Source organism: Sitophilus oryzae, unplaced genomic scaffold (genome assembly GCF_002938485.1).
Source record: "Sitophilus oryzae breed Bouriz unplaced genomic scaffold, Soryzae_2.0 scaffold_1184_pilon_pilon, whole genome shotgun sequence".
Taxonomy (NCBI): domain Eukaryota; kingdom Metazoa; phylum Arthropoda; class Insecta; order Coleoptera; family Curculionidae; genus Sitophilus; species Sitophilus oryzae.
This window is the reverse complement of record NW_022145820.1, coordinates 2,596,963-2,620,753: the sequence shown is the minus strand read 5'-3', so window position 1 is coordinate 2,620,753 and position 23,791 is coordinate 2,596,963. Positions and strand designations below refer to the sequence as shown.

Here is a 23,791-nt window from a genome sequence, read left to right as displayed (position 1 = left end):
ACATACATGATTTGATTTTTATTAACTTATAAATATATTTACAACTTAACATAAATATAGCACACCTATATGTATAATTATTGCTTATAAAAATAAATTTTAAAACTAAATTGTCATCAAATCTTACATTTTATATTTGTCAAAAATGTGTTATTGTCTCTCGAAAGATCATAACAAATTGCATACTTGTATGCATATTGGTCCTAAAGATCGATCAACAAATATATAGGATACATAATTGACAAAATTAACTTTTCATTATTTGAGATATACAAATTTGTATCTTACATAAACAAAGATCAAATTTTCCTAAAATATCACAATTCATGCTATGTGTATAGTCTGAAACCTTAACTTCCATTGTTGTTATGAAGGAGGTAACTAAAATAAAAAGTACTGAACAATTTTTTCAAGTCAAACCGTAATTTACCATACCTCGGCTCCAATTTTATTTAAATATCTATTTCTATATCGCATATCTTCAGCATTAATTGACTCTGAGGCATTTAAACTCCCTTCTAAAGAGCTGATTTCGCTCACTGACTGGGCTTCTTCTGCAGCAAGAAGTCTTTGTCTTTCGATTAACTGAGCCCTTTTAAAATAATTGATAAAAATTAATTAAATGGTAAGAAATTCAATTTACATTAATATTCCTAAAATACTTAAGATAATTTTTTGGAAACGTCGAAAATAATTAGAATTATATGACTTGTAATTATCTCAATCATTTTAACAAATTAATAAAAATGTAATTGTAGAGCGAATTTATACTGATATAAAGGACCACTTGAGATTTTTTTTTAAATAGGGATAATCATATATTAAACATATTTGATGGCTTTTTGCCATTGTTGAAGAAGAATAAAACACAGAAAATAAATAATTTTTATTTTGGCTTATATTAGCGTCGCCTTTTGTTCATATTAATTTAATATCTCCATCTATCCTTCAGTCAGATTTGACAGTAGGTTCTTCATGAGCATGTGCTACTATAGCGCTGTAAACGAATTTAATGCACATTCAGTTAGTTGATGAATTATTGAAAGAAGACACCACACAAATATATTTTTAGGAAATTATATCCATGCACAAAACATATAACATAAATTAAACAACTATTTGGGATAGCCAATTTAACCTTGGACGCCAAATTTTTTTATACAGGGTAGCCCGAATTGTATTCGGGAACCTTCGGCAGCATATACTGCAGATGAAAATAAGTAAAAAAGTTCAGTTTTATACAGGTAACGACGAAAAGTTATTACTTCTCAAAACAGTGAAAAAATATGCAGGTGGGGTCCCTTACAAGTAGGAGTCATACTGGCATCGAAATCGAATTTTTCATGTCAAAAAACGCTCAGACACCTATTTTTATCGAAATATGGAAGTTAGTTCAGAAATTACTTGAAAAAAAAAGAAATAAAACTTCTCCACCCTGTATCTCTTAAACGAAACATTTTAAGACATGATTTTATACGAACTTTTTTACTTATTTTTATCTGCAGAATATGATGCCGAAGTTTCCCGATTACTATTTGGACCATCCTGTATCCCTATAACAAATATGACAAATACACATATGCAACGAACATTGGAAACCACATAAAATATTAATTATTGTTCACCAGTCAATATAACACAGCCACAAATATATAAAATATAAATAAAAATAAATAATCAATACAACTACTGACGACATAATGAAAAACGGATAATTATTTTATAAATAAATTAAGTATTAATATTGACCCTAAACTTGCCGCAGTCAAGAACTAATTGGCTAAGAACGTCTTTACTTTGTTTCTAATTTTATTATCAAATTATCTTGAAATTTGCTTCCAATCTAATTAATTGTAGTGTATCATTTCGAAATTTTAATAGACAGATTCAAACACAGATAAACTTATTACCTGAACAATAAAACATGCTGTTGCAAAATTATACTTAGAAGTAATTGAGGTATAACAACCTACTTAAGAGAAAAAAATCGTTAATGATGTAGCAACTGACAGAAAATTGTCTATCATCGTAAAATTATCTATCATCGTAAAATCATTAAATTAATTTAGCAGCAAAATAATTTAAAATTAAATTTCTGTTTGAAAATAAGGATATTTATTATGTTTTGTTTCTTTTTTTATATAACTAGATTAGAATCGAAACAGAAAGTATATTAGAACTGTACAGGGTGGACCATTTTGGTTGTTTCTATAGGGTATCTAGGAAACCGTGAGAAATACTCAAATTTTGATACTGCAGTCTCGGGTTCTTTTTTTGAAAAAATTACAATGGCGCAAACGGATCGTGGCTATCTTGATCGGTTTCGAAGCTACAGGGGGATTCTCAAATTTAGTCCTTTTTAAAGATGTTCGATAGTTCGTTTATTTCGGCAACCACGGAAAAATGAATTATACATTCTAAAGGCACTTTTCTGTGTAGAATGCAGTGGCGTAGTCAGACTTTTTTCAAAAAAAAATATTTTTTGAGATATTAACTATACTTTTGTTTTTTTAAATAGAACCCCCTGTATATTTTTAAATTTTCTTATTCAGATTGGCATAAGCTTCTCGAAAATATATCACACTCTATATTTATTTTCACTATTAACCTCAACATTTCAAAATTTTCTTAAAATATCCATTAAGTAGATAGTAGGCCGCGCCGAGTAACAAAATAAACGGTTGTCATGGTGATCGGGACATACCTTTGATGAAAAAAAATTAGTAAATTTGAAAATTTTGAGAAATATGTTAGAATGTTATATTGAATCTAACAAACAGAAGCAAATGGCAGCTGATTTATACTTTGAGCGGTATCCATATATTATAGAACGAATACAGGGTGTGGGGTGTGGATAAAAACTTTGAAACAACAGGGAAAAATACTGTTGGGAGAAAAAAAAAGTTCCTAGGGAATAAATTCAACATACCAGATAACAAAGGAATTAATAAAAAACTGCTCTTAATATACCGGGTGTTTCTTAAAAGTGGCTCACCCCTTTAAATTTTTTATTTTTCCAGATAAGGAAACGATATTTCATACGTTAGTATATGGTCTTCCCATAGACTTAAAATAAAATATAGACTGAGCATCTCATTCATAAATAGCTGGAACATGCGGTCAGACAATATCTTGTTATTGTTGTGTTATTGTTTTAGGTTATAACGAGTGCGACACGAGCGATAGATAGGTTGTCTCTGTCGTAACGGGCGTTCCCATCTCCATTTTTTTTTAATAAATGATAAACTCAGAATATGAAAATAAGGAGGTAGATTATAAATTATTCATTAAAAGTAAACTTAGAAATCATAGAAAGCTAATAAAGTACCTACATATATCTTGAAAATGGGCTAAAGATCTATTGGCAAGTAAATTATTAAACTACTCAAACAACACATAAAATCATCTACAAATTTTTTTGAAACATTTGTGTTTAAATTTAAAACCTAACAGGTTTGAGAAATCTAGAAAAAAGGTAAATATATAAGCTAAATTATAATTCTTACACTCCATAGGCAGTTCCAAGTTGATACTCTGGTATGATTAAAGCTACCAATGGCCACAGTCCGCTTGCTAAGCCGGAGTATGCAATACCTAAAAGAGACTATTTTTTTTCTAAATAAATTGTTAAAAAAGACAACAAATTAAACTTACTACTCCAACAAAAGGATTTACATATGTAAAACCCAACAGAACATGTGATATAACAGTAAGGACTACAGAGACAAGGATCCAAAAAACATTTAAACCAGTTTTATCAATCAATAAGCCTGTAAGAGGTGAACCAACTCCAGATATTAAGTATATTAAGCTGCTTATCCGATCGGCATTCTCGTCGTTCATGTTAAAACGGTCTTTAAAAAACTCTCTGAAAATATTTCCTTATCAGATTTAAGAGTAACTCAATTTTGATTAATGCTATACTCGTTTCTTATACAATCTTAATAAAGAAAGGGTAGTAAATCTCTTAAAAATTTGTTGGAACACGGATAGAAGTTTAATAGAAGTAAATAATCAAAATAGGTAGGTCGTGAACTGTGTCACTTCTTTTTTTCGTTGGGAGAAGGGACAGAAGTTATATATGTATTAAAGATAATTAAAAAGGACTGTGAACTGTTCCACAATTTCTTAAAAATCTGTTGGATGAGGGACAGAAATTGTATTGATAATAGAAGGTGGTTTATTCTTAAAAATCTTAAAATTGATGGGAGAGGGACAGAAGTTGTGTATAAAGATATAAGCCATATCAGCTGCTAAACTATTTAGCAGCATAGATATATAAAGAAATTTCAAATTTCCTACTAATAGATATTGAAAATCTTTAGTACAGTATTGGGGCAAGATTTTTTCAGAAATGTTTAGCATAGAGTCCAGTATCCCCTTTTATATTAAATTTACAATTCTGTCCCTGTTCTAACAGATCTTTAATAAATTTGAACAGTATTCGCAATCCTTTTTAATTAAAGATCTGTTAGAACAGGGACAGAATTGTAAATTTAATATAAAAGTGGATACCGGACTCAAAAAAATCTTGCCCCAATACTGTACTAAAGATTTTTAATATCTATTTATTAGTAGGAAATTTCTTTATATATCTATGCTGCTAAATAGTTTAGCAGCTGATACGGCTTATACAAAATCCTTCCTTCTCTATATGTATATCTTTAGAGATTTTTGGATAAATTTATTTATGTAAAATAGTCAATCTAGATGTACCCAAAATATAGTAATGCTATATTTATACCTATTTTCATAATACTTACTGTCCTACTGTTATAAATGGAAAAATGGCAACATAATAAGTTACACATACTAAGGTAACTAGCCAAAAGGTCAGTTTGAAGTCCTTTACATCTGTTATTTTCACTATTTCACTATTCTGAACTTCAGCCCTTCTTGTTAATCTCTCTGCTCGTTTGTCCATTACACCTAGTATTAATGAACACAACATTGAAAGTAAACATGTTGCTGAAGCTAAAATAAAAATATAAAAGATATTAATAATCCCTTGGCTGTATTGTTGCAGTTATAGACAACCTATAAATAAAGCATATCCTAATACATGTACTATATCGCTAACTCCTTGATTTATCCATTTGTAAATAGGCTCCATAACCCAAAAGTTTACCGTACTTCCCACTCTAGCAAAACTCAACTGTAGACCAAAAACCATGTTTAATTCTTTCCCTTTAAACCATAACACTGCATAATTATTTTGAGCCACAGCTAAAGATTCTGCTCCAATGCTATAAAGGACAAATAGATATATTTAAATAATATATTAATGCATATAAATTATACCCAAAAACAAATCTTCCTATTAACATAAACCATAATTGCTTCCAAAGGGTTCCAAATGCAAACATAATTTGGCCCAAAAATGTCAAGCCCATGAATATGTTTGTTCCAGCTCTTATTCCAAAAATTCTGGAATTGATATAATACTTATAATAAAAAAGTAATAAATTACGCTGTATATTATTAAACCTGTCTAAAAGAAATCCTCCGATAAAACACATTATAACATTTGGCCATGAATAAACAGAGTAAAGAGCTGTATATTCTTTTTCTGTTATATTGAGATCTGATTTAACATGTCCCTGAAGAGCACTTGGATTGTCATAACAAAAATACGATCCTAAAATATGATTTATTTATTTACTAAGTAGACATTAGATATTCATTCCTTTATGTGTTCATGCAAAACTAATATAATTAGGTACTGTTAAGTAACGGTAACAACTGTATACCTAAAATGTGGCATAAAAGAATCCTTATTCACAAGCAATAATATTCTGGGACATCAAGAGTCAATAATATAAGGGTGTAAATAGAAGTTTTCGTATATAAACATTTATTAAATTTGAAAATGGATTTCAAACATAACTTACCAAATCCTAGGAAGCACATGAATACAAGTGCAATAAATCGATGGCCCTTGCCATTTGGATGGCAACATGTAAAGTAACATTTATCACATATTGTTTCATCGTCCCTTACAGATACTTGAATGTTTGGTCCACCCTCCATTGTAAATTAAATCAAATCCAATGACTGTCTCCAAGATACTGAACTTTAATTGGACAATTTACAATAAAATTATCTGATAACCTAGTTTACACAACAAAGGTTATGACTAACACGGTTATGTAGCTTTGATTTAAACATTTAAATATTTAAGATATAAACCACAGCAATAATATAAAAAATGAACTTTAATAATAGAATTGATAATACAAAGCTTTTGTTTTTAATAAATCACTCCTAATGTTTCGAAAACACGTTTGAAAATACAGTGACAAATGACAACCGACACTAGTGACAGTGACATTCCGACTGGTGATTTCCCTTTCTGTCAAATAGGGCTGGGAATTTCATAGGTAGCGATCAAGGGTATCGATAAGCTTTGTAGATTGTCGACAATATACGTAGTTAAAGATGCTGTACTATCCTGTAAACAGTGTAAACGTAGTATTTTAGAAATATAGAATTTTGGGTGGTTTTGATTTACTTACTTTTTCGTTTTCATTTTTTTTATTAAAAATAAGGTTTTTTACACGCCCATCCTTGATATCTACACTTTTATCATTTTCATTGCTAACTTCATTTCATAATTTGTCATTTTCAGCTGATTTCTGTTTTGATCTTGACAATTGTTATTGTTATTATGGAATAGCCAGTTAATGGATATAAAAAGAATTAATTTAAGACCATTTTAAGACTAACTGAAAAATGAACGAACTGGAAGGGAGTTTGTGGTGTTATCTACCATATCCTGCTTTATATAAAATATTCCAGCATCTTACATACAAGGACTTGCTGTCTGCTGGTGAAGTTTGTAAACTTTGGTTCGAAGCAAGTAGAAATGATCTGCTATGGAGAGATTTATTCTACAAAAATTTTTTGGTGGATAGATCAGTTCCAGTCGTTGCAGGTACGAATTTAATATTTTTATTAATTATTGTATAACATAATTTATTTTATCTAGGGAAAAGTTGGTACGAAGAATTTAAACGCCTTTGTTATAAAGTACCAGTTGTTCAGACAGAAACGTTAACAGAACATAGTCATCAAGTGTTACATGTTAGTTTTTCTCATAATGGACGGTATTTTGCTACTTGTTCCAAAGATGGTTACGTGACTGTAAGTAATTATGTAGTCAAGGTTTTATTCACTTTAAACTGCTTTAAACAAAAGAAAATAGTTGGTTAATGATTCTGTTGTATATTCTCAATTTACAAACAAGGATTGTACCAAATTAATACAATGCATTGACAAAACTGTATGATTGTAGGTCTGGCATTCAAATTATCCAGCTACTGTAAAATATAGCAAAAATATGAAACATTTTAAATGGAAATATACTCAGTACTCTCAATTTAATGAAACTGATACTTTGCTTCTTGTATCAGGAGTTCATTTTGGCACAACACATAGTACATCTGGAGAAATTGCAGTTTTTAGTTTAGGTAAAAATACTTAATTTAAAATGCTACTTGGTACTAATGGCAATTCTAAAATTTTTGTTTCTAGATGGCTTTGAGCTTCAATGTAGAGTTGTTAATAAGCCTTACGACATTTTTGGTACCTGGTACAGTGACCAATACCTTTTGTCGGGAGATTTACACTGGTTGGCTCATTTAGTTAGCACATCCCACTTATGGCTAACTAGAGCATCTCAAGAGACAGATTCTGAGCTGGTATATGCATATTTTCTGTTATTTGTTGTTTATTAAATAAAAAAATAATTTTTAGACGCCTATAACACATTGCTTGTTTCGATTTTACAATAGAAATGCAAGTTCTATAAGAGCAATTATGGTAGCCAATTGTTTATCAAATGCAGAAAATGTAAGTTTAGATGAAAATGAATATGCTGGAGTTCCTGTGGACCAGGGGGTTATATTCGAACATGGAAACCCAGTGAGTCATAGAGATATGAACAATGTTCCAACATGCAGCAAATCAGGTAAAATATAAAGATGGATTTTATTACATAGATATTTACAACTAAAATACCATTTTGCAGTTTTTGATGAAATCCCAATTGTAAATGCAATGAGAGCCAACAATGACTTTGCCAATCCAATTTGGTATAACTCAGAGTATCGTAAAGTTGAATTTGAACAAAGCGAACAAGCTTGTGATGATAGTGATTATGAAATGGATCAAGATGATAATAAAGATGAAGGCTTTGATGATGATGACCATTCTACGTCCAGTGATGAAACTGATTCTTTGAATGATAAATATTTGATATTTACTACAGGAAACAAAACATATACCCCTCATCAAATAGGTAGTTTTTTATTATTTTTAGTAATTTTAAGTGTTGGTAACTATAAAACACTTTCCAGGATTTAAGAGGATAAAACCATTTGTATTTCCTAAGAAAATGGATCCAGGTCCATCTCTAAAAGAAAGATTGGTGTTATTGGAGCAGCGTAAGGAACAAAAGAGGTCAGGAAGTCCTCCACAAGATTCTGCCTGGTTTGAGAAATTTGCTGAAAAATTTGATAAACCTGATCATCTTATTGATTTGCATGGACATATTGTTGGAATGGGACTTAGTCCAGACCATAGGCAAGTCAAAACTAAGTAATTTACAGAAGTTTACAAACACTGGCTGTTCAGAGAAAAGTGTAACATTGTAACTTTATTAAGAAATTATTTAATTTATTATTTTTGAAAGATAATGGTTGTTTATATTTTATTTCAATTTGTATGTTTACATGCATTTTTAAGTTTTATTGAATTTCAAAGTCATGTCACAAAGAGGTATAAGAAAAAATAAATATTTTTTAGATATCTATATGTAAACAGTAGATCCTGGCCGGAAAATTATGTCATCACCAATCCCTTAGACCCCCCACCAATAGCTCAAGAAATTGACATTCATGTCATCGATTTGGTGACGTTCAAACAAGTTGGTACAATGCTAAGGGCTCATAAAGCTTATACACCAAACAATGAGTGCTTTTTTATCTTTTTGGATGTGTGCAATGAATATGTAGCCAGGTATGTAACACGTTATTAAAACAGTAAATACTAGGCCATATGAGATATTAAATACAGTATATTCAATAAGACTACCAATATAGTTTTCATAATATTTTAATTTTATGATGAATCACAGATACAACACGTTTTATATGCATGCATTTACATTTGGTGAAAAAAGAGAACATTTTATAGCAGATTTTCTTATACATGGTGTCCAGCAATTCTTAGAAATCAATTTTTAGTAAAGAGTGATTCAAGTATGTGTTATTATAAGTACTATCAGTAAAGCTAGATCGGAGTTAAAATTTAGTTCCATTTATAAACAGTAAAATTAACTAACGTTTTTTACGTTTTTTCAAAGAAGATATTTGAAATTTTTATTTAAATTTACAAAATGCAGGCCATAAACATATTTTTTGAACCTGCTAATTTTATAATAGTAAATTAAGTAGTAAAAATACATTTTCCTTGCATCTGGTTGGATTTTATTTATTTTAAAGAATTATATTATACATATAGCCAATATCAGTTGCACCTCTGGGTTAAAATTGTAAAGAGACCAATATCTCATTTCCTCCATTCGCGTCGCGAACTTCAAGTTCCAGTGCTTTACGCCCTGGGTTACTCGAGAACGGTTCTAAAAGGAGCTGTGCGCGATAGCCTGGTGCCTTCATATGGCGCGGAACAGTTCTGAACTCTGAACTTGAGTTTATGAATGGAGTGAGAGTATCGCGTTCTCGAACAGTTCAGAGCTGCACAACTGCGTGAATGGAGGACAGCAATTATAAACATATTTTTTTCTAACAAAAACCATAAGTGCTTCAAAGAATATTATTATTACCTCTTGCCATCAAAATCAATACAAAATCAATGAAAAATATCATTAAAAATAAGAAGGAGCAATTCACCACATTAGTAGTGGGTTCATACAGCGAAATAATTAAGAAATTAAATGTTCCAATCCATTCCAACTGACTTCAGATAAACTATATTTTGTTCCATTGTCTATGTGTAAGTCCACTGGACTGGTTTGGGGCTGTTATATACCCCGATACTGTCTTAATTATACTGGCATCGTCTCGTCTGTATAAACAAATTAAGTGTCCCAAACGAGTTCAATTATTCCTATTTTACATAAACGTATCTGTCAATGATATACATTATTATATATAACTTTTGCCTGCTTGGGTTACAGGGTCCTGAAACAGTACGTCGGGCGTGGGTCTATGTCCTACTTTACTGAATGAAATGTCATATCGTGTCTCAGAAAAGCAAATACGTTTAAATAATATATTTGAACGTTATTTGCAAAAATGTGAGTGAAAAACGGTGATTTTTTAATGGAATATTCGAGAGGTATTATTACATTATATGGCCGTTTTAACAGTTAGTTTGTATCATAGCCATCTAATGTTTTTTGTTTTATATTTTCCTGAAACATCTCTTACAATTAGTAATATAGAAGTGGGATATACCCAACGCAGTGTTACAGAATCCTGTATATCCTTAACCGAAAACTGTTACGATTTTCAGTGGTGCCGAAGACAATCACGGCTATCTCTGGGACCGCCATTATGGAGTTTGTTTAGCCAAGTTCCCCCATCAAGACGTCGTAAATTCCGTCGCGTTCAATCCCAAAGATCCGGAAATGCTGGTCACCACATCTGACGATTTTCACATAAAAATTTGGCGATCTAGGTTCAAAGTTAAAGAATTAGGTTTAGATATTAACAATTTTGAGGTCGGAGTTGAACTAAGGAAGGAAGCTAAAAAGAGGAAAAGTTATAAGAGTGAAGTCGTACCGTTTTCACAGCACAGATCTAGGTAATAGGTTCGCTATAAAGCTTTATATAGACATATATACAATTTAAGTAGATAATCTAATATATAAAAAAATGACACCAATTTTTTGGACGCTTTAGCAATCATTTTTATCCGTTTAAAATTAATTAGAAAAATATCCAGTGCTTAGAGAGTAAAATTATTTAAAATCTGTAGCTCTGTCCATATTAACGTTTTACAACCACGTCGAAGTGAATCCATATCTGTCATGCAATGTAATAATAGATATACAGGGTGAGCGGAGTTACTTCACAGTGTCCATTAACAAAAAATAATTTTGGTATATTTATGTTCAAAATATTCTTTGCATATGCAAATAATGGGTTTAGGTGTAAAAAAATAGTGGGGTGTTAATGTGCACCGATTTTGCCGGTGTGTGTGCGAGCGTTCTTACTCCCTTGGTAAGAAAAAATACTGGTTTTTATTTATTTTACGAAAAATTATTGACAAATTAATATTCTTAAAGCTTCATTCTGAACCTCGCAATTAGTAGAATAAATTAGTGGTTTCAATTAGCGTAGAAGTTTGTTCCTTTAATTTCAATGTAAGAATTCAGAACGTCAAAATTAGTGGTAGACATTTTCAATTAGTAGAAATACGAGTAGTTATCAAAATTTTAACTTTTCCACTAATTATAATTCAAAATTTGCGAGAAATGTCATTTTGGTCTTTGATTATCTTCCGTCATGAGAAATTATGGTTAGAAATCAAAAGTTGATTGTTTTATAAGCTAAATATTAGGCTTTCTCTGTAGATACAACTGACTAACGCAAGCTGTTGCTAGGATATTCTATTAATTTTAATTGTGTTTTGTAAAAATTGTGAATGATCGTAAACTAAAAAGTATAAAGTGTAATTAAAACCACTAATTTGTTCCACTAATTGGGAGGTTCTGAATGAAGCTTAAGTCCCTATGAATCTATGGAATTGGGTACATGAACGTAAAATAAAGTTTTGAGCATTTTTTTATTGACTTTTTTTTCGCTATTTTATCACCTACCTTACTTTTTGCATGTGCAAAGAAGATTTTTGAAATCTATAGACATAAAAGTTTTTCAATTTTATTGCATAACCTTTATGTTAATATGTTGATAGTAAGTTTGTTGGCAACAATTTTTTCAATCCTGCGCTCTGTACAAATTATAAAAAATACTGAATCTAGTTATTAAATATCTATTATTTTTTTCTTTCATAAAATAACATAAATCTTGGTTAAGGAAACATACATGTCACTTAATATTGAAGCTCCGCAACCTAGTAAATTTACTATCTCAATGTTAAAGAAATTTATGTTTATTTTTGTGTATATAAGTATCTAGTTTTTTTAGGATTTTATTAAAAAAGTTATTTACCGAATAATCGAAAAAACGGCGTCAAATTGTCTAGAAAATTATGATCGAGGACATTCACCATATAATTTAACATAAAATGACTAGTCATCTTCATTTCCGAGCAAACCCTTACGCCATTTTTTTATTTATTGATACCGATTTTTATTGATGGCTAATATGAACGAAACCTTATGAAAATTTGTTATTTAATTTTAGTAGTTTATCATGTTATATTGGTTGCAATCAAATAATGTGTACAATATTGTTATGAATTAAAATTCGTTGTACATTTGAAAATGAATAAGAAGCCCCAAGTAAAATGGTGTCATTTTGACATTTCTTAATGTCTAATATTTGTATATATTTTTTGGAATTCAGCAGGCTATTATTTATTTCTATTCATTCACAATATTGCTTTAGCTATGCCGGTATAAAGTTTGTGTATTTAAAAACGTTAATTTATTTTTTGCTTATTCTACAGGGTGTGCCCTAAAATATGCAACGAATAGGGACATTTTTATTATTTGAGTTATTGAAAAAAGTTTAGGGCGGAATTATTTCACTATCTCAGCAACTGTCATGGTGAAAGTTAAAGATAAAGGGTTTTTATGTGTTTGATTAGACGATTAATTATATGCAGTTTTATAAATATACTGCCTTTTTAAAAATTATCAATTTTGGATATTTTTCGGAAGATTTTCAAAAAATCATATGTTTTTAACTAGAATTTTATTGGAAATTTTTGTAATTTGGCACCATAACACTTGTTTCATGACATATGCTAGAAAATTTTATTTTTGGACACACTGAAATAATGTCATGTAAACTTTTTTCAGTAAAATAATTTTTACCCTTTGTTGGGAACTTTATGGCGCACCCTGTATAAAATTAATTTTTAATATAGACTCTAAGTATAAACTCAACAGTGTTGAGGAGTTATTGTTTCCAAAACACCTGTGCAATTACTTATACTTACTAGATTTTGGAAATTATATCAGAATAATTTATACTAGATTTATACATTTATAATATATTCTTTATACTTTATAATATCAACTTTATAAATAATGCTGTGCATATTTGAGATGGAGTTTCTAAATTAAGTTTAGTATAACAATCATTGAGTGAGATATCTATTAAATGATATTGTTTCAACATAAATATCAACATTATTTTAAAAATAATCCAGAGACAAGCAAAATTGTGAATTTAGGGTTTCCAATTTTCGGGATCGGGATCCCATTTTGAAATCCCGTGATAAGAACTTATAATCCCGGGATCCACAGGGATTGATTATCAGAATTATATTTTTTTAAATCTAAAGAAATACGTAACAAAAATGCAGCTACATAATATTATCAAAAAGAAAATGAGAAAAGGGCTTTATTAAAATAGATAAGTCAAAGTAACATTCATATTTAGTAAGTAAAAAAATACTATTCTTGTTGCAATAAAAAATGAAATATAGCAAACACGGAAATGTAACTTTTAGATATTGATGTTCTGCTTAGTATAAATAAAGTATGGTCTTTGAAAGACTAAAGTGCATAAAATCGAAGCATTTTAGATTTTAGGGATCCCGGGATTTAATATCGGGATTTCGGGGATAAACATACACCAGGATCCAGGTTTGGAAGCCCTACTCATAATGCATTAAAACATTAGTAGGTTTTATATTGATTTTTAATAGATGATAAACAAATATTGAATTTTGGTTAGACTTATTGGATATCGATTTGAATCTCTCTGTGTATTTAATATCACAGGGTACAAAACGTGTTCAAGAAGTTTTATGATCAAGCATGCAGTAGATAATGACAGATAAACATTGTGTGAAAAATTATACATTACAATTTCTTTAACTGTCAAAGACAAAGATCACTTGTTTCTAAAACTTTTTGATTGGTAGACCTATACTGTAATATTTCTCTTATATTTTGTTTTTTATACATAATGAAGGATTAATTTATTTGCTAACAATATCTATCATATCTGTATATTTATTTGAATATTTTACAAAGACACAACTTTTTAAAATAAAGTATTTACAGAAATAGTATAAAATATTAAATCATATGAATTTCAAGTTACTTGTATGTTCTTGACTTGTGTATTCTGAACTATTGTAAGCAATTTTCGTAAATAAATTTTAGTGTGGTTTTAATTTGATTTTTGGAATACCCTTTTTTGAGAAACTAGTAAGGTAATGTTTTTTTGGTTATTTCTTATCACATCTTATCACAAATCCATTACTCCGTTAGTGTGTAATTCACAACATATTATTGGCAGAAGAGTAGCAATACAGGGTCCGGCAATAGTGCGTCGGGTATCTGTAGCCTGTAGCTCCTAGAATAAAAAACTTAAGAATTTTGTTTAAGTGCAAACCCAAAGTATGTACCAGGATGTATTTCAGGGAAATATTTTAATTTCTATAGGGTGGCTCAAAAAAGTGTGAGTGGATCGGGATGATTTTTTTTTTAAATGGAACACCCTGTAGGTGTATTATTTTAGGGCATTTTTGGCTTCCTTTCTGACCACTTTACATAATCCTAAGATATTAGTAAATATATTTCAGTAGCTTCAGAGATATTAATAAATAAAAATAAAAAATATATTATTTTGCAGTATTTCTTAAAAAGTTAAAAATCAACACTATATTAGGTATTTATTTTAGATGGTCTGCACTTAACTTCGCTGTAAACATCAAAATCTTAAATCATACAGGGCGTTCAAAATTCTACTCCAAACTTTCTAAAATACAAAATAACTTTTCTTCATTTCTTTTTAAATGTATATGATTTGGTTAATAGACGGAGAATTAAAAAACATTAACACAGGAAATGTTTATCAAAGCCACCCAATGATTTTTCCTGAAGATTTTTCTCTCAGGATTTTACCGTTGAAAGAGCCATATGAAATAATATCGCGAATCGCGAGTATCTGCGAAACTGTTCAAATTTTTGAAATACTATAAATACAAAAAATGTTCATTTTTTAATTCCCCATCTAATAGAAAATAATCTACAGGGTGTTCCATTTAAAAAAAAGAAAAATTATTTTATATTTTAGAAAATTTGGCGTAGAATTTTGAACACTCTGTATAATTTAAGATTATGCCATTTATAGTAAAGTAAGTACAGTCCATCTAAAATAAATACTTAATATAGTTTTGATTTCAGGACAGTTATTCTTGTATTTTTAATATGTTTTTTTAAGAAAGGCTGAAAAATATATATTTTTATTTATTTATTAATATATCTGAAAGTACTGAAATATATTTACTCACATCTTAGAAGCCAAAAATGCAATTATATACAGGGTGTTCCATTTAAATAAATCATCCTGATCCACTCACACTTTTTTGAGCTACTCTGTAGAAGTTAAAATATTTTCCTGAAATACATCCTAGTATACAGGTTGTTAATTGGTTTATTACTCGCGGCAAGAGCTTTATGGTTGAAATATGGCAACCTCGGCCCGCTCTTCGATAGACGACGCGACGCGCGACGGGACGAGTCGGCAGAAAACCCTATAAGTGCATGCGTTCTCAATAGGCAGTGTTGCCATTCTGTTCCCCTATAAGTAACTGTCCAGTTAACAACCTATACTTCAGGCTTACACTTAAACAATATTCTCAAGTTTTTTATTCTAGCAGCTACAGATGCCCGACGCACTATTGCCGGACCCTGTATATTAATAGGTAATAACCAATTAATTAAAAATTGTACAAATTCTTATGAATTTATCAGAACTTACAATATAGTGTGCGCCCCACTCATTTGTAATATTTATTTGCATTCAAAGTTCTTCTGTCGCACTTCTTTTATCTTTACTTAACTGATAAAATCACGTCAGCTTCATTTAATGAATCTCAAAGTACCTACTGATAGGTAGTTTACTCTTGTATGCAACTGTAATCTAAAATCATTTGTATAACAAATAAGTGGAAAAGAAGGAAAAATTAAAGAGTCGTGGTAATTTCAGTCATTTTAGTTAATATCGATAAAATATGAAATTGAACATTAGCAACAAAATTACATTTAAAGAACCGTAAAAGGAATGATTTAATGAAAATATCTTAAAACAAAATAGTATATTTAAACACCTTGTGATATCTACTCTATTGAAGCCTGTCCTGGCTCTCCTGAACATGGAACTGGTAAATCCCTACTAACAGTTTCTGTCACACTGGAATCTTCATGCTTGGTTGTTGTACTGTCACTTTTTTTCTTTTCGACGTGGCCTTGACAATGTTCACACTCGTCATCTGAGGAGTCCGAAGATGAGCTTTCACCAAATTTCAGCGGTTTCTTGTAAATGCAACAACCTGAAAACAAACCGATCTTATATGTAAAAATTTACTCAATCATCCTGATATATTAAAATATATTAGTAGTAGCTGAATTTTACTTACATTTCGATTTTTTCTTTCCTAAATTTTCATTATCTACTGTTTCTGTACTCCACTGTACTTTTCTATTTACTTTGGGTTTTTTTAATTTCACTGTAACTCGTGGAACAGAATGATCCTGAAAAATAATATTTTTTAAAAGTGTAGATCAGTCATTTATGAATGTCAAATGTCACTATTGAAAATTTGGTCATTCTAAATCAGATCTATATTTTTATTAGTAAGACAAAGATAATCATTCTTAAGTTTTAAATAGTATACAGGGTGTCATATAATCGTGTATTCGTTGAGTTATTCTACAGGTAAAAATAAAACAAAAAGTTCCTATGAACATGTGCCCTAAAATGCTTTCCTAAGAAGTTACAGCTCTCGAAAACGTAAATAAAAATAATATATTTTGTTTATTTTTAAGAACATTGTAAATATATACAGGGTGCGTCTCAAATGTGACTCAAACCTGTAACTTTTTTATTTTTCCAGTTAAAAAAACGAGATTTCGTATTTTAATATATGACATAAATTAGGATTGATTGAGGTGTTCAATTATTTTCGGTTACTTCCTGTTTCACCGGAAATAACCACAACTTTTGATTTTTAAATGGCACCTTCGGTATTTTTTTACTTTATTAGCTAGATTATCTGAATAGAATGACATATCATATGTCAATTTTTGACATTTTCGCATATGGTTTATTTGAAATTATAACTTGCGGTTCGTAACGAAAATTTGACTCGAAATACCAAGTGTGTGGTATCAAATTATTCGTAAAAAAATGCTTTTTCGGAATATGCTATTGAGCCACAAGCCAAAGCAAAAATACGATTTGTGCATTTTCTAACTGGTCAGGACAAGACACTAAAAACATTAGAGGATCAAATCTATTTTTCCAAGGCTCCTTGATTAAGAATTACTGTTTTTAACATAGCCATGACACTCTAGATTGAATTTTAAAATACCATTTTTAATTAAGCGAGAATGTCAAAATTTGACATATGATCTGTCATTCTATTCAGAATGTTATTTTTTATCGAATAAGGTAAAAAAATACCGAGGGTGCCATTTAAAAATCAAAAGTTGTAGTCATTTCCGGTAAAACAGGAAGTGACCAAAAACAATTGAATGCATTAATCAATCCTAATTTGTCATTGACACCCTGTATATAGGGTATCTCTACCATTGCCTTACCGTTTGAAACTTGAGAGGGAAAGAGACCTCTTTTTCCTTGTCAAAGGTTTGAAATATAGACCACTGATTTTGGTTTATGTGGTGTTTATTTTGTAGTTTTTGGTTAGTTCTTATTGTTTAAGGTTGTACAAATTAAACAACAGGTATTATGTATAACAATTTATCACAAATTATATTTACACAATTCATTAAATTACACAAATAAGTAGAATAAAAGCTAAACACCTTTATCATGTTAGGTATTAGTATAAGTACCTAACAAGGGATAAAATATATAAAATAGTAAAAAAAGAGTAAAATACAATAACAAGAACACCATAAACGATTTTTTTAAGAAATTATATTGCTATTTTTGAGGTCATTAATTTCTTGTTCACCATACTCTAATATATCTCTTAGTATGTCTGCAGTATGTTGTCCCAGTATAGGTGGCGCACTACGAATTTCATTTCCACCATCACTGTACCTAACAGGAGGCCCTACAACCTTAACTTTACCTGCCACAGGATGGTCTAAAGTTTTCACTATGTCAGTATATTTTACATGGGGATCATTAAATACAGCTGTCAGATTATTTACAGGGCCGTTAGGGAACGAAGATTGACTAAATATTTCTTTCCATTTATCATTGGTTTTTGATGATAATTTTTGACTTAAAATATTTATCAGTTCGTCTCGATTTTCAACTCTTGTTTTATTTGTTTCGAATTTTGGATTTTTAGATAAATTATCTAATCCTAATAAATTGCACAATTCTACAAATTGTTTGTCTGAGCCAGTGCCAATGGTATAATATCCATCTTTAGTAGAAAAAGCCTGGTAAGGAACAATACTTTGATGAGCTGTACCCCATCTCGATGCCTCTTTCCCTGCATTAAGATAATTAGAGCCTATGTTAATCAAAGTTGACAACTGCGTGGAGAGCAGATCACAATCAATTTTCTGTCCTTGACCCGTTTTTAGCCTCTTCAGAAGAGCAGCCAATATAGCTCCATGAGCATACAATCCTATCAAATAATATTATTAAATATATTTTAAATTTGGTATTTTTTTATATAATATACCTGTGGCAACATCAACCAAAGCTACCCCAACTTTACACGGTTCCCCATCCCTTGGTCCGGTTATATGTAACAATCCACCCAATGAAGCAGCTATTACATCATAACCAGGCCTCTTGCTATATGGACCATCTGGTCCAAAACCAGTTATTGAACAATATATCAAATGTGGAGCTATATTTTTAATATGCTCGTACCCTAATTTTAATGAATCCAGTTTTCCGGGAACATAATTTTCAACTAGAACATCTGATACTTTAGCAAGAGAATAAATTATATCTCTGCCTTTTTCTGTCTGTATATTAACACAAACGCTTTTCTTATTGCGGTTAAAACAAACAAAGTAACAGGACTCTTTCGTTTCACCAATGAAAGGTGGACCCCATAATCTTGATTCATCTCCAGTGCCAGGTTTTTCAATCTTTATAACTTCTGCACCTAAATCACCCAACACCATAGTGCAATAGGGACCTGCTACAATTCTTGTTAGATCTAATACTCTAATTCCTTCTAATGGAGATTTTGTTGTACATTTGTTACTTTTATGTAAGAGTTTAAAAGAAGTATTTTTGTTAATATTATATCCACCTTTTGGATAAAAACAAGTTAATAAAGTACGACAAAACATTGTTAACGCTTAGATATAGTAAAGAAATTTAAAATTAAATATTAGATAACAAAAATAAATTAACGATAACAAGTTTACCTGTTCATCAGCGGTTTCAACCAAGGTCACAGTCGAAGTAGAAGTTTCTGGGTGTTGTGGAGATGGTACTGAGTCAGACATAATGTTTAAAGTATTTTTTTAGCTTATATAAAATTAATAATTTAGATTTTAAGTAATTTATTTATCTTCCTAGTTATATTAGATATGTAATTTTTAATACTGATTTTTAGGTTCAAAACGTTCAAAACAAACGTTTATTGACATTTAAGAAAGTGACACTGACACAAAACATATGATCCAATTCTTCTTTTACGTTTGGTGTAGGCATAGACACACTTACTTATATCCTGTATTGTTAGTTTTCTATACCCTAGGTTCAGGAATGGGCGTGTAAAAAACTGCAGAAAAAAACTATTTTTTAAATTTCAAAACATAGTATTTTACATGTTTTTTACGCTTCATAAAAACGCAAATAAAACGTACGGTTATAGAGAGTTCTCGTAACCTTAAGTAAATACGGTAACGTAATAAATATGGTATTTTGAGGGATAAATTCATATACCTACAGGGTGTCCCAATATTCCGTGGACAGAACTACTACGTATTTTTGGAATCAGAAGAAGTTCATTGGACACAATTTAAATTTACCCCTATATAAAAGTGCTTTGTTTGTGCATTAGATGACATCTAATAACAACTTTAAATAAATATACACATACACATTATTAATTTAAGATATTTTAAAAACCCTTATTCCGATTTCAATGAGATTTTGGGTGTCTATGTTTTGCTAAGTACGGTAATAACATTTGACTTTTACAAAAATCAAGAAAATATGTATACGCGTGAAGGGTGAAAATTACCTCTACCTCCAAATAATTTTTAGTAGAATTATTTTTAAACTCCCTACCGACGACTCTTTTTTTTTGTAAAACGGTCCTTGTAGTGTTTACTACATTTTTTCTCTCTTGTAAAACAACGCCTCCGCGCATAATTTTTGAGAAAAAAAAAATCCGAAGCTGACTTCCAAAAAATGTTTCCTGACACATCAAGCTATATGCAGGCGCACAAAATCTATTATGCGCTAATAATCTAGTCGCTGAAAATATGGAATTTTATGTTAGTATCACAAATTATATTTGAGAATAAGGTTCATAAAAAGCTTAAAAAATAAATAAATTTTAATTTAATTAACGTTTGGATTTTAGGATTTATTGGATTTATTTTTGATTGATGCCCTCTAACGGTCAAACGAAGCACTTTTGTATAGAGTTAAATTTTAGCTCAGTCACGTTGGAACCCGCTTTAACAGCGCTTACAGATGGAGCGGACCAAATACAGGGACCAAAGGAGCGGACCGTCCGGTCCGTCGAGTTTTTTCAAGATAACCGTCGGACGCACTCCGTCGCGTCGGGCGGAGCATACGCGCTTAGGGAGTGCAATCCCGCACCAAAATCTTAATCCCACAAACATGAGGGATTAAAGCAATCAATCCCGCGGATCCGCAAAATTGCGGGATTGTAAAGAATAATCCCAAACTAATCTTGAGCCTTTATTCTCTTTGTAAACTACACTGACACTCATTTTAGTAATTAAGTGGTTTAGTTTACATTCGACGTAATACAAGTAATCTATTTAACTAAACTGCCGGACATAATTATCGGGACAAGCAAAATTTTAGGGTAAATTTAAAGTTGAATATCTCTTGAACTAAAAAAGATTTTGGGATGCGGTTTGGACCAGGTTTTAGACGCATCTATTGTGATTAAGATGCTATGTGGTTTTCTAAAATATATTTAGCGAATTCTCGTATACGGGAATTCCTGGTCCAAACCGCATCCCAAAATATTTTTTAGTTCAAGAGATATTCTTTAAATTTGCACTAAAATTTTGCTTGTCCCAATGATTATGTCCGGCAGTTTATTTGAAGAAATTGTCTACAAATACTAGTTAAACGCTTTGCTTCACTTACGCACATACGCCAGAAAGAAATCTAACAACTAACCTGTTTGGGAAGCCGTAAGGGGAATCCCCGGGGTTCCGAGCGTCGACGCATCGGCCCAGAACGAAGCGGTTTGACCTTGATCGAGATCGATTCGGTTACCCAGTAGTAATGTAGGGATTCCCGCAGATCCCGCACAATCCCGCACGGTAAATCCAGTAACTTTGATCCCGCGGAATCTCAGAGGGATCCCGCATTTGCGGGTTCCAGCATTTGCGGGATTGCATTCCTTATACGCGCTCATGTGAAATTGTTCATATAAACTCATGGTACCACTTGCTAGAAGTCGCGGACGGTCCGTTCCATCTGAAAGCGCTGTAAAGTAAACATTTCGTTTTTTGGCTTATTATCAACTACAAACGATGCAATTGATTGTAGTAAATTCAATATTTTTTAGTATTAATAATTAGTCAGAAAAAGTAAACAATTGAGCGCAATGTAAAGAAAAAAAAATTAACAATGAATGTCTAAAAATCTTCAAAATCGTTTGTAGTATTATATAGTAGCAAAAAAATCAACGAAAGTTTCTTGGAATTGGTGAATTATAGTAAAATTTGGAAATTAACATAGTTTGACATAATGTTCTTTAGTTGTATACAACCTACAAACGATGCAATTGATTGTAGTAAATTTTTGTAGTAAGAATAATTAGTCAGAAAAAGTAAACAATTGAGCGCAATGTAATAAAGAGAAAAAATATTGATTTAACAAATGTTTAAAAATCTTCAAAATCGTTTGTAGTTTTATGTAGTAGCAATAAAACTGAACTAACTAGAAAAACTACTAACAGAAAAAGTAAACAATGGAGCGCAATGTAATAAAGAAAAAAAAATTAACAAATAATGTCTAAAAATTTTCAAAATCGTTTGTAGTATTATATAGTAGCAAAAAAATCAACGAAAGTTTCTTGGAATTAGTGAATTATAGTAAAATTTGGAAATTAACATAGTTTGACCTAATGTCTTTAGTTGTATACAAACTACAAACGATGCAATTGATTGTAGTAAATTCAATTTTTTTGTAGTACTAAATTCTTTTGAATAATACTACTTAAAATAATGAACGGAACTACGACGTAGTTGGGGATGCGGACCATGGTAGCAGAAAAATAAAAAGAAATTTCACGTCTAAAGGACTGTCAAGTCAACAGTTTTTTTTTAATTTTTTTCAGAGATTATCAAATCGAGATTTTTCACATCTCGTATATTTTTATGATTTTTTATCCATTTTTCAAGTATACTAGTTTTTTCGTAAGTTTCTTGAAAAGAGCGTGGCAGTTATTCTTTGTTTGCCAAACTTCGAAAAAAATTGGACAAAATGCATCTAGAAAGTCTACTCCCTCATCTAGCTACACCAAAGATATTCTGTGCTAGTGGTGAGAATCTTTGTCGTGTTCAGTTTGGTTTGGTTTTTGTTTTTTTTTCATCATATTGAACATTTACTCCAAAGTGCAATATGATGAAAAAAAAAACGGCGTCAGCGATGGCTACGAAATAAAAATCGTTGTTGGAATTTTATATGTAAAATTATATGGGGAATGATATCTAGAGGCGGATTACCCAATAGGCTAACTAGGCTATAACCTAGGGCGCCGAAGAAAAATAGGCGCCACGGTGACGGCATAATTATCCCTGGTTTGTAGGTGCTTTGCTACACCAAACTGGACATTCAAAATTTTTGGCGGATATTTCTTTACAAACAAAACACATAAATAATTGGATCAAAAATTGCCATTGTCGCGATAATCCTTTGATATTTATCGACAAAGTGCCGCAAACGAAAAAGACCGCCGGCGCCGGTGCGGCGTCTTTGTGCAGTCGGTTTGGCAAAACTCCTCGCGGACTTTATGTGGAGCTCCGTGCAACCTCACATTTAAAGTTTTGGCCCTGGCGAGACCGGTTAGGTTATTTATCAACTTCTAAAATATAAAAAAATAATTATCATTTCTATAGGGGTAGCTTATAGCGATATTTATTCGATATGTTACTGTAAATGTCTGAAATGCGGTAAAACCTAGGATTTACCAAAAGCAAGTGGTAGTAAAAACCAACCAACCCCACCAAATAACCACCTAACCAATGCATTAACACCCCTCAAATAACCAGGCTAACCAATGCATTAACACCCTCCAAATAACCAGGCTAACCTAATTAGTTAATGCGTTTGGTAAATCCTAGGTTTAGCGCGCTTATCCTAGGTTTTACCGCATTTCGGACATTTACAGTAGCAAATATAATATTTAAATTTTCACTACTTATTAGTGAAAAATGAAATATTCTTTTTGTAGC

At 30.8% G+C, this 23,791-nt stretch overlaps 4 protein-coding genes and 1 long non-coding RNA gene across 6 annotated transcripts; 1 reads left to right on the top strand and 4 right to left on the bottom strand.

The window, feature by feature from the left end:
• Window positions 1-3: 3 nt before the first annotated feature.
• Window positions 4-1,188, bottom strand: LOC115891537. Its single transcript, XR_004051874.1, has 2 exons — window positions 436-1,188; window positions 4-381 (listed from the first exon to the last, which is right to left on the bottom strand). It is a non-coding gene; the product is annotated as an uncharacterized LOC115891537 (long non-coding RNA).
• A 2,314-nt stretch (window positions 1,189-3,502) lies between these two features.
• Window positions 3,503-6,313, bottom strand: LOC115891532 (major facilitator superfamily domain-containing protein 1-like). Its single transcript, XM_030912015.1, has 7 exons — window positions 5,892-6,313; window positions 5,488-5,638; window positions 5,302-5,427; window positions 5,038-5,246; window positions 4,764-4,974; window positions 3,655-3,868; window positions 3,503-3,604 (listed from the first exon to the last, which is right to left on the bottom strand). Exons 1-7 carry the CDS (start codon window positions 6,028-6,030, stop codon window positions 3,503-3,505), a joined length of 1,152 nt encoding a protein of 383 aa, XP_030767875.1. The 5' UTR covers window positions 6,031-6,313.
• A 297-nt stretch (window positions 6,314-6,610) lies between these two features.
• LOC115891528 (F-box/WD repeat-containing protein 5) lies at window positions 6,611-11,371 on the top strand. Its single transcript, XM_030912011.1, has 9 exons — window positions 6,611-6,934; window positions 6,989-7,143; window positions 7,295-7,469; window positions 7,534-7,700; window positions 7,756-7,969; window positions 8,030-8,299; window positions 8,358-8,583; window positions 8,806-9,018; window positions 10,537-11,371. The coding sequence occupies exons 1-9, from the start codon at window positions 6,733-6,735 to the stop codon at window positions 10,829-10,831; spliced, it is 1,917 nt and encodes a 638-aa protein (XP_030767871.1). The 5' UTR covers window positions 6,611-6,732; the 3' UTR covers window positions 10,832-11,371.
• On the bottom strand, window positions 10,562-19,799 carry LOC115891531 (E3 ubiquitin-protein ligase PPP1R11-like). Of its 2 annotated transcripts, XM_030912014.1 has the most exons (4): window positions 19,541-19,799; window positions 16,591-16,705; window positions 16,282-16,503; window positions 10,562-10,697 (listed from the first exon to the last, which is right to left on the bottom strand). In XM_030912014.1, exons 1-3 carry the CDS (start codon window positions 19,619-19,621, stop codon window positions 16,292-16,294), a joined length of 408 nt encoding a protein of 135 aa, XP_030767874.1. In that variant the 5' UTR covers window positions 19,622-19,799; the 3' UTR covers window positions 10,562-10,697; window positions 16,282-16,291. The 2 variants fall into 2 exon arrangements, with proteins under 2 accessions (XP_030767874.1, XP_030767873.1); XM_030912013.1 differs by lacking the exon at window positions 10,562-10,697 and having other exon boundaries at window positions 16,151-16,503.
• On the bottom strand, window positions 17,920-19,534 carry LOC115891529 (succinate--hydroxymethylglutarate CoA-transferase). Its single transcript, XM_030912012.1, has 2 exons — window positions 18,838-19,534; window positions 17,920-18,780 (listed from the first exon to the last, which is right to left on the bottom strand). The coding sequence occupies exons 1-2, from the start codon at window positions 19,460-19,462 to the stop codon at window positions 18,104-18,106; spliced, it is 1,302 nt and encodes a 433-aa protein (XP_030767872.1). The 5' UTR covers window positions 19,463-19,534; the 3' UTR covers window positions 17,920-18,103.
• Window positions 19,800-23,791: the final 3,992 nt, after the last annotated feature.

Excerpts from the sequence above, each read along its gene's own strand:
- LOC115891528 (XM_030912011.1), top strand. The coding sequence starts at position 6,733 with ATGAACGAACTGGAAGGGAGTTTGTGGTGTTATCTACCATATCCTGCT. Across the intron at positions 7,470-7,533 it reads AATTGCAGTTTTTAGTTTAG|ATGGCTTTGAGCTTCAATGT; the intron begins GTAAAAATACTT and ends TTTTGTTTCTAG. Across the intron at positions 7,701-7,755 it reads AAGAGACAGATTCTGAGCTG|ACGCCTATAACACATTGCTT; the intron begins GTATATGCATAT and ends AATAATTTTTAG.
- LOC115891531 (XM_030912014.1), bottom strand. The coding sequence starts at position 19,621 with ATGTCTGACTCAGTACCATCTCCACAACACCCAGAAACTTCTACTTCG. Across the intron at positions 16,706-19,540 it reads TTGAAACCGCTGATGAACAG|GATCATTCTGTTCCACGAGT; the intron begins GTAAACTTGTTA and ends ATTATTTTTCAG. Across the intron at positions 16,504-16,590 it reads AGGAAAGAAAAAATCGAAAT|GTTGTTGCATTTACAAGAAA; the intron begins GTAAGTAAAATT and ends GTTTGTTTTCAG.
- LOC115891532 (XM_030912015.1), bottom strand. The coding sequence starts at position 6,030 with ATGGAGGGTGGACCAAACATTCAAGTATCTGTAAGGGACGATGAAACA. Across the intron at positions 4,975-5,037 it reads AGGATATGCTTTATTTATAG|CTTCAGCAACATGTTTACTT; the intron begins GTTGTCTATAAC and ends TTTTTATTTTAG. Across the intron at positions 3,869-4,763 it reads CCATTTATAACAGTAGGACA|AGAGTTTTTTAAAGACCGTT; the intron begins GTAAGTATTATG and ends AAATATTTTCAG.
- LOC115891529 (XM_030912012.1), bottom strand. The coding sequence starts at position 19,462 with ATGTTTTGTCGTACTTTATTAACTTGTTTTTATCCAAAAGGTGGATAT. Across the intron at positions 18,781-18,837 it reads TTTGGTTGATGTTGCCACAG|GATTGTATGCTCATGGAGCT; the intron begins GTATATTATATA and ends ATTATTTGATAG.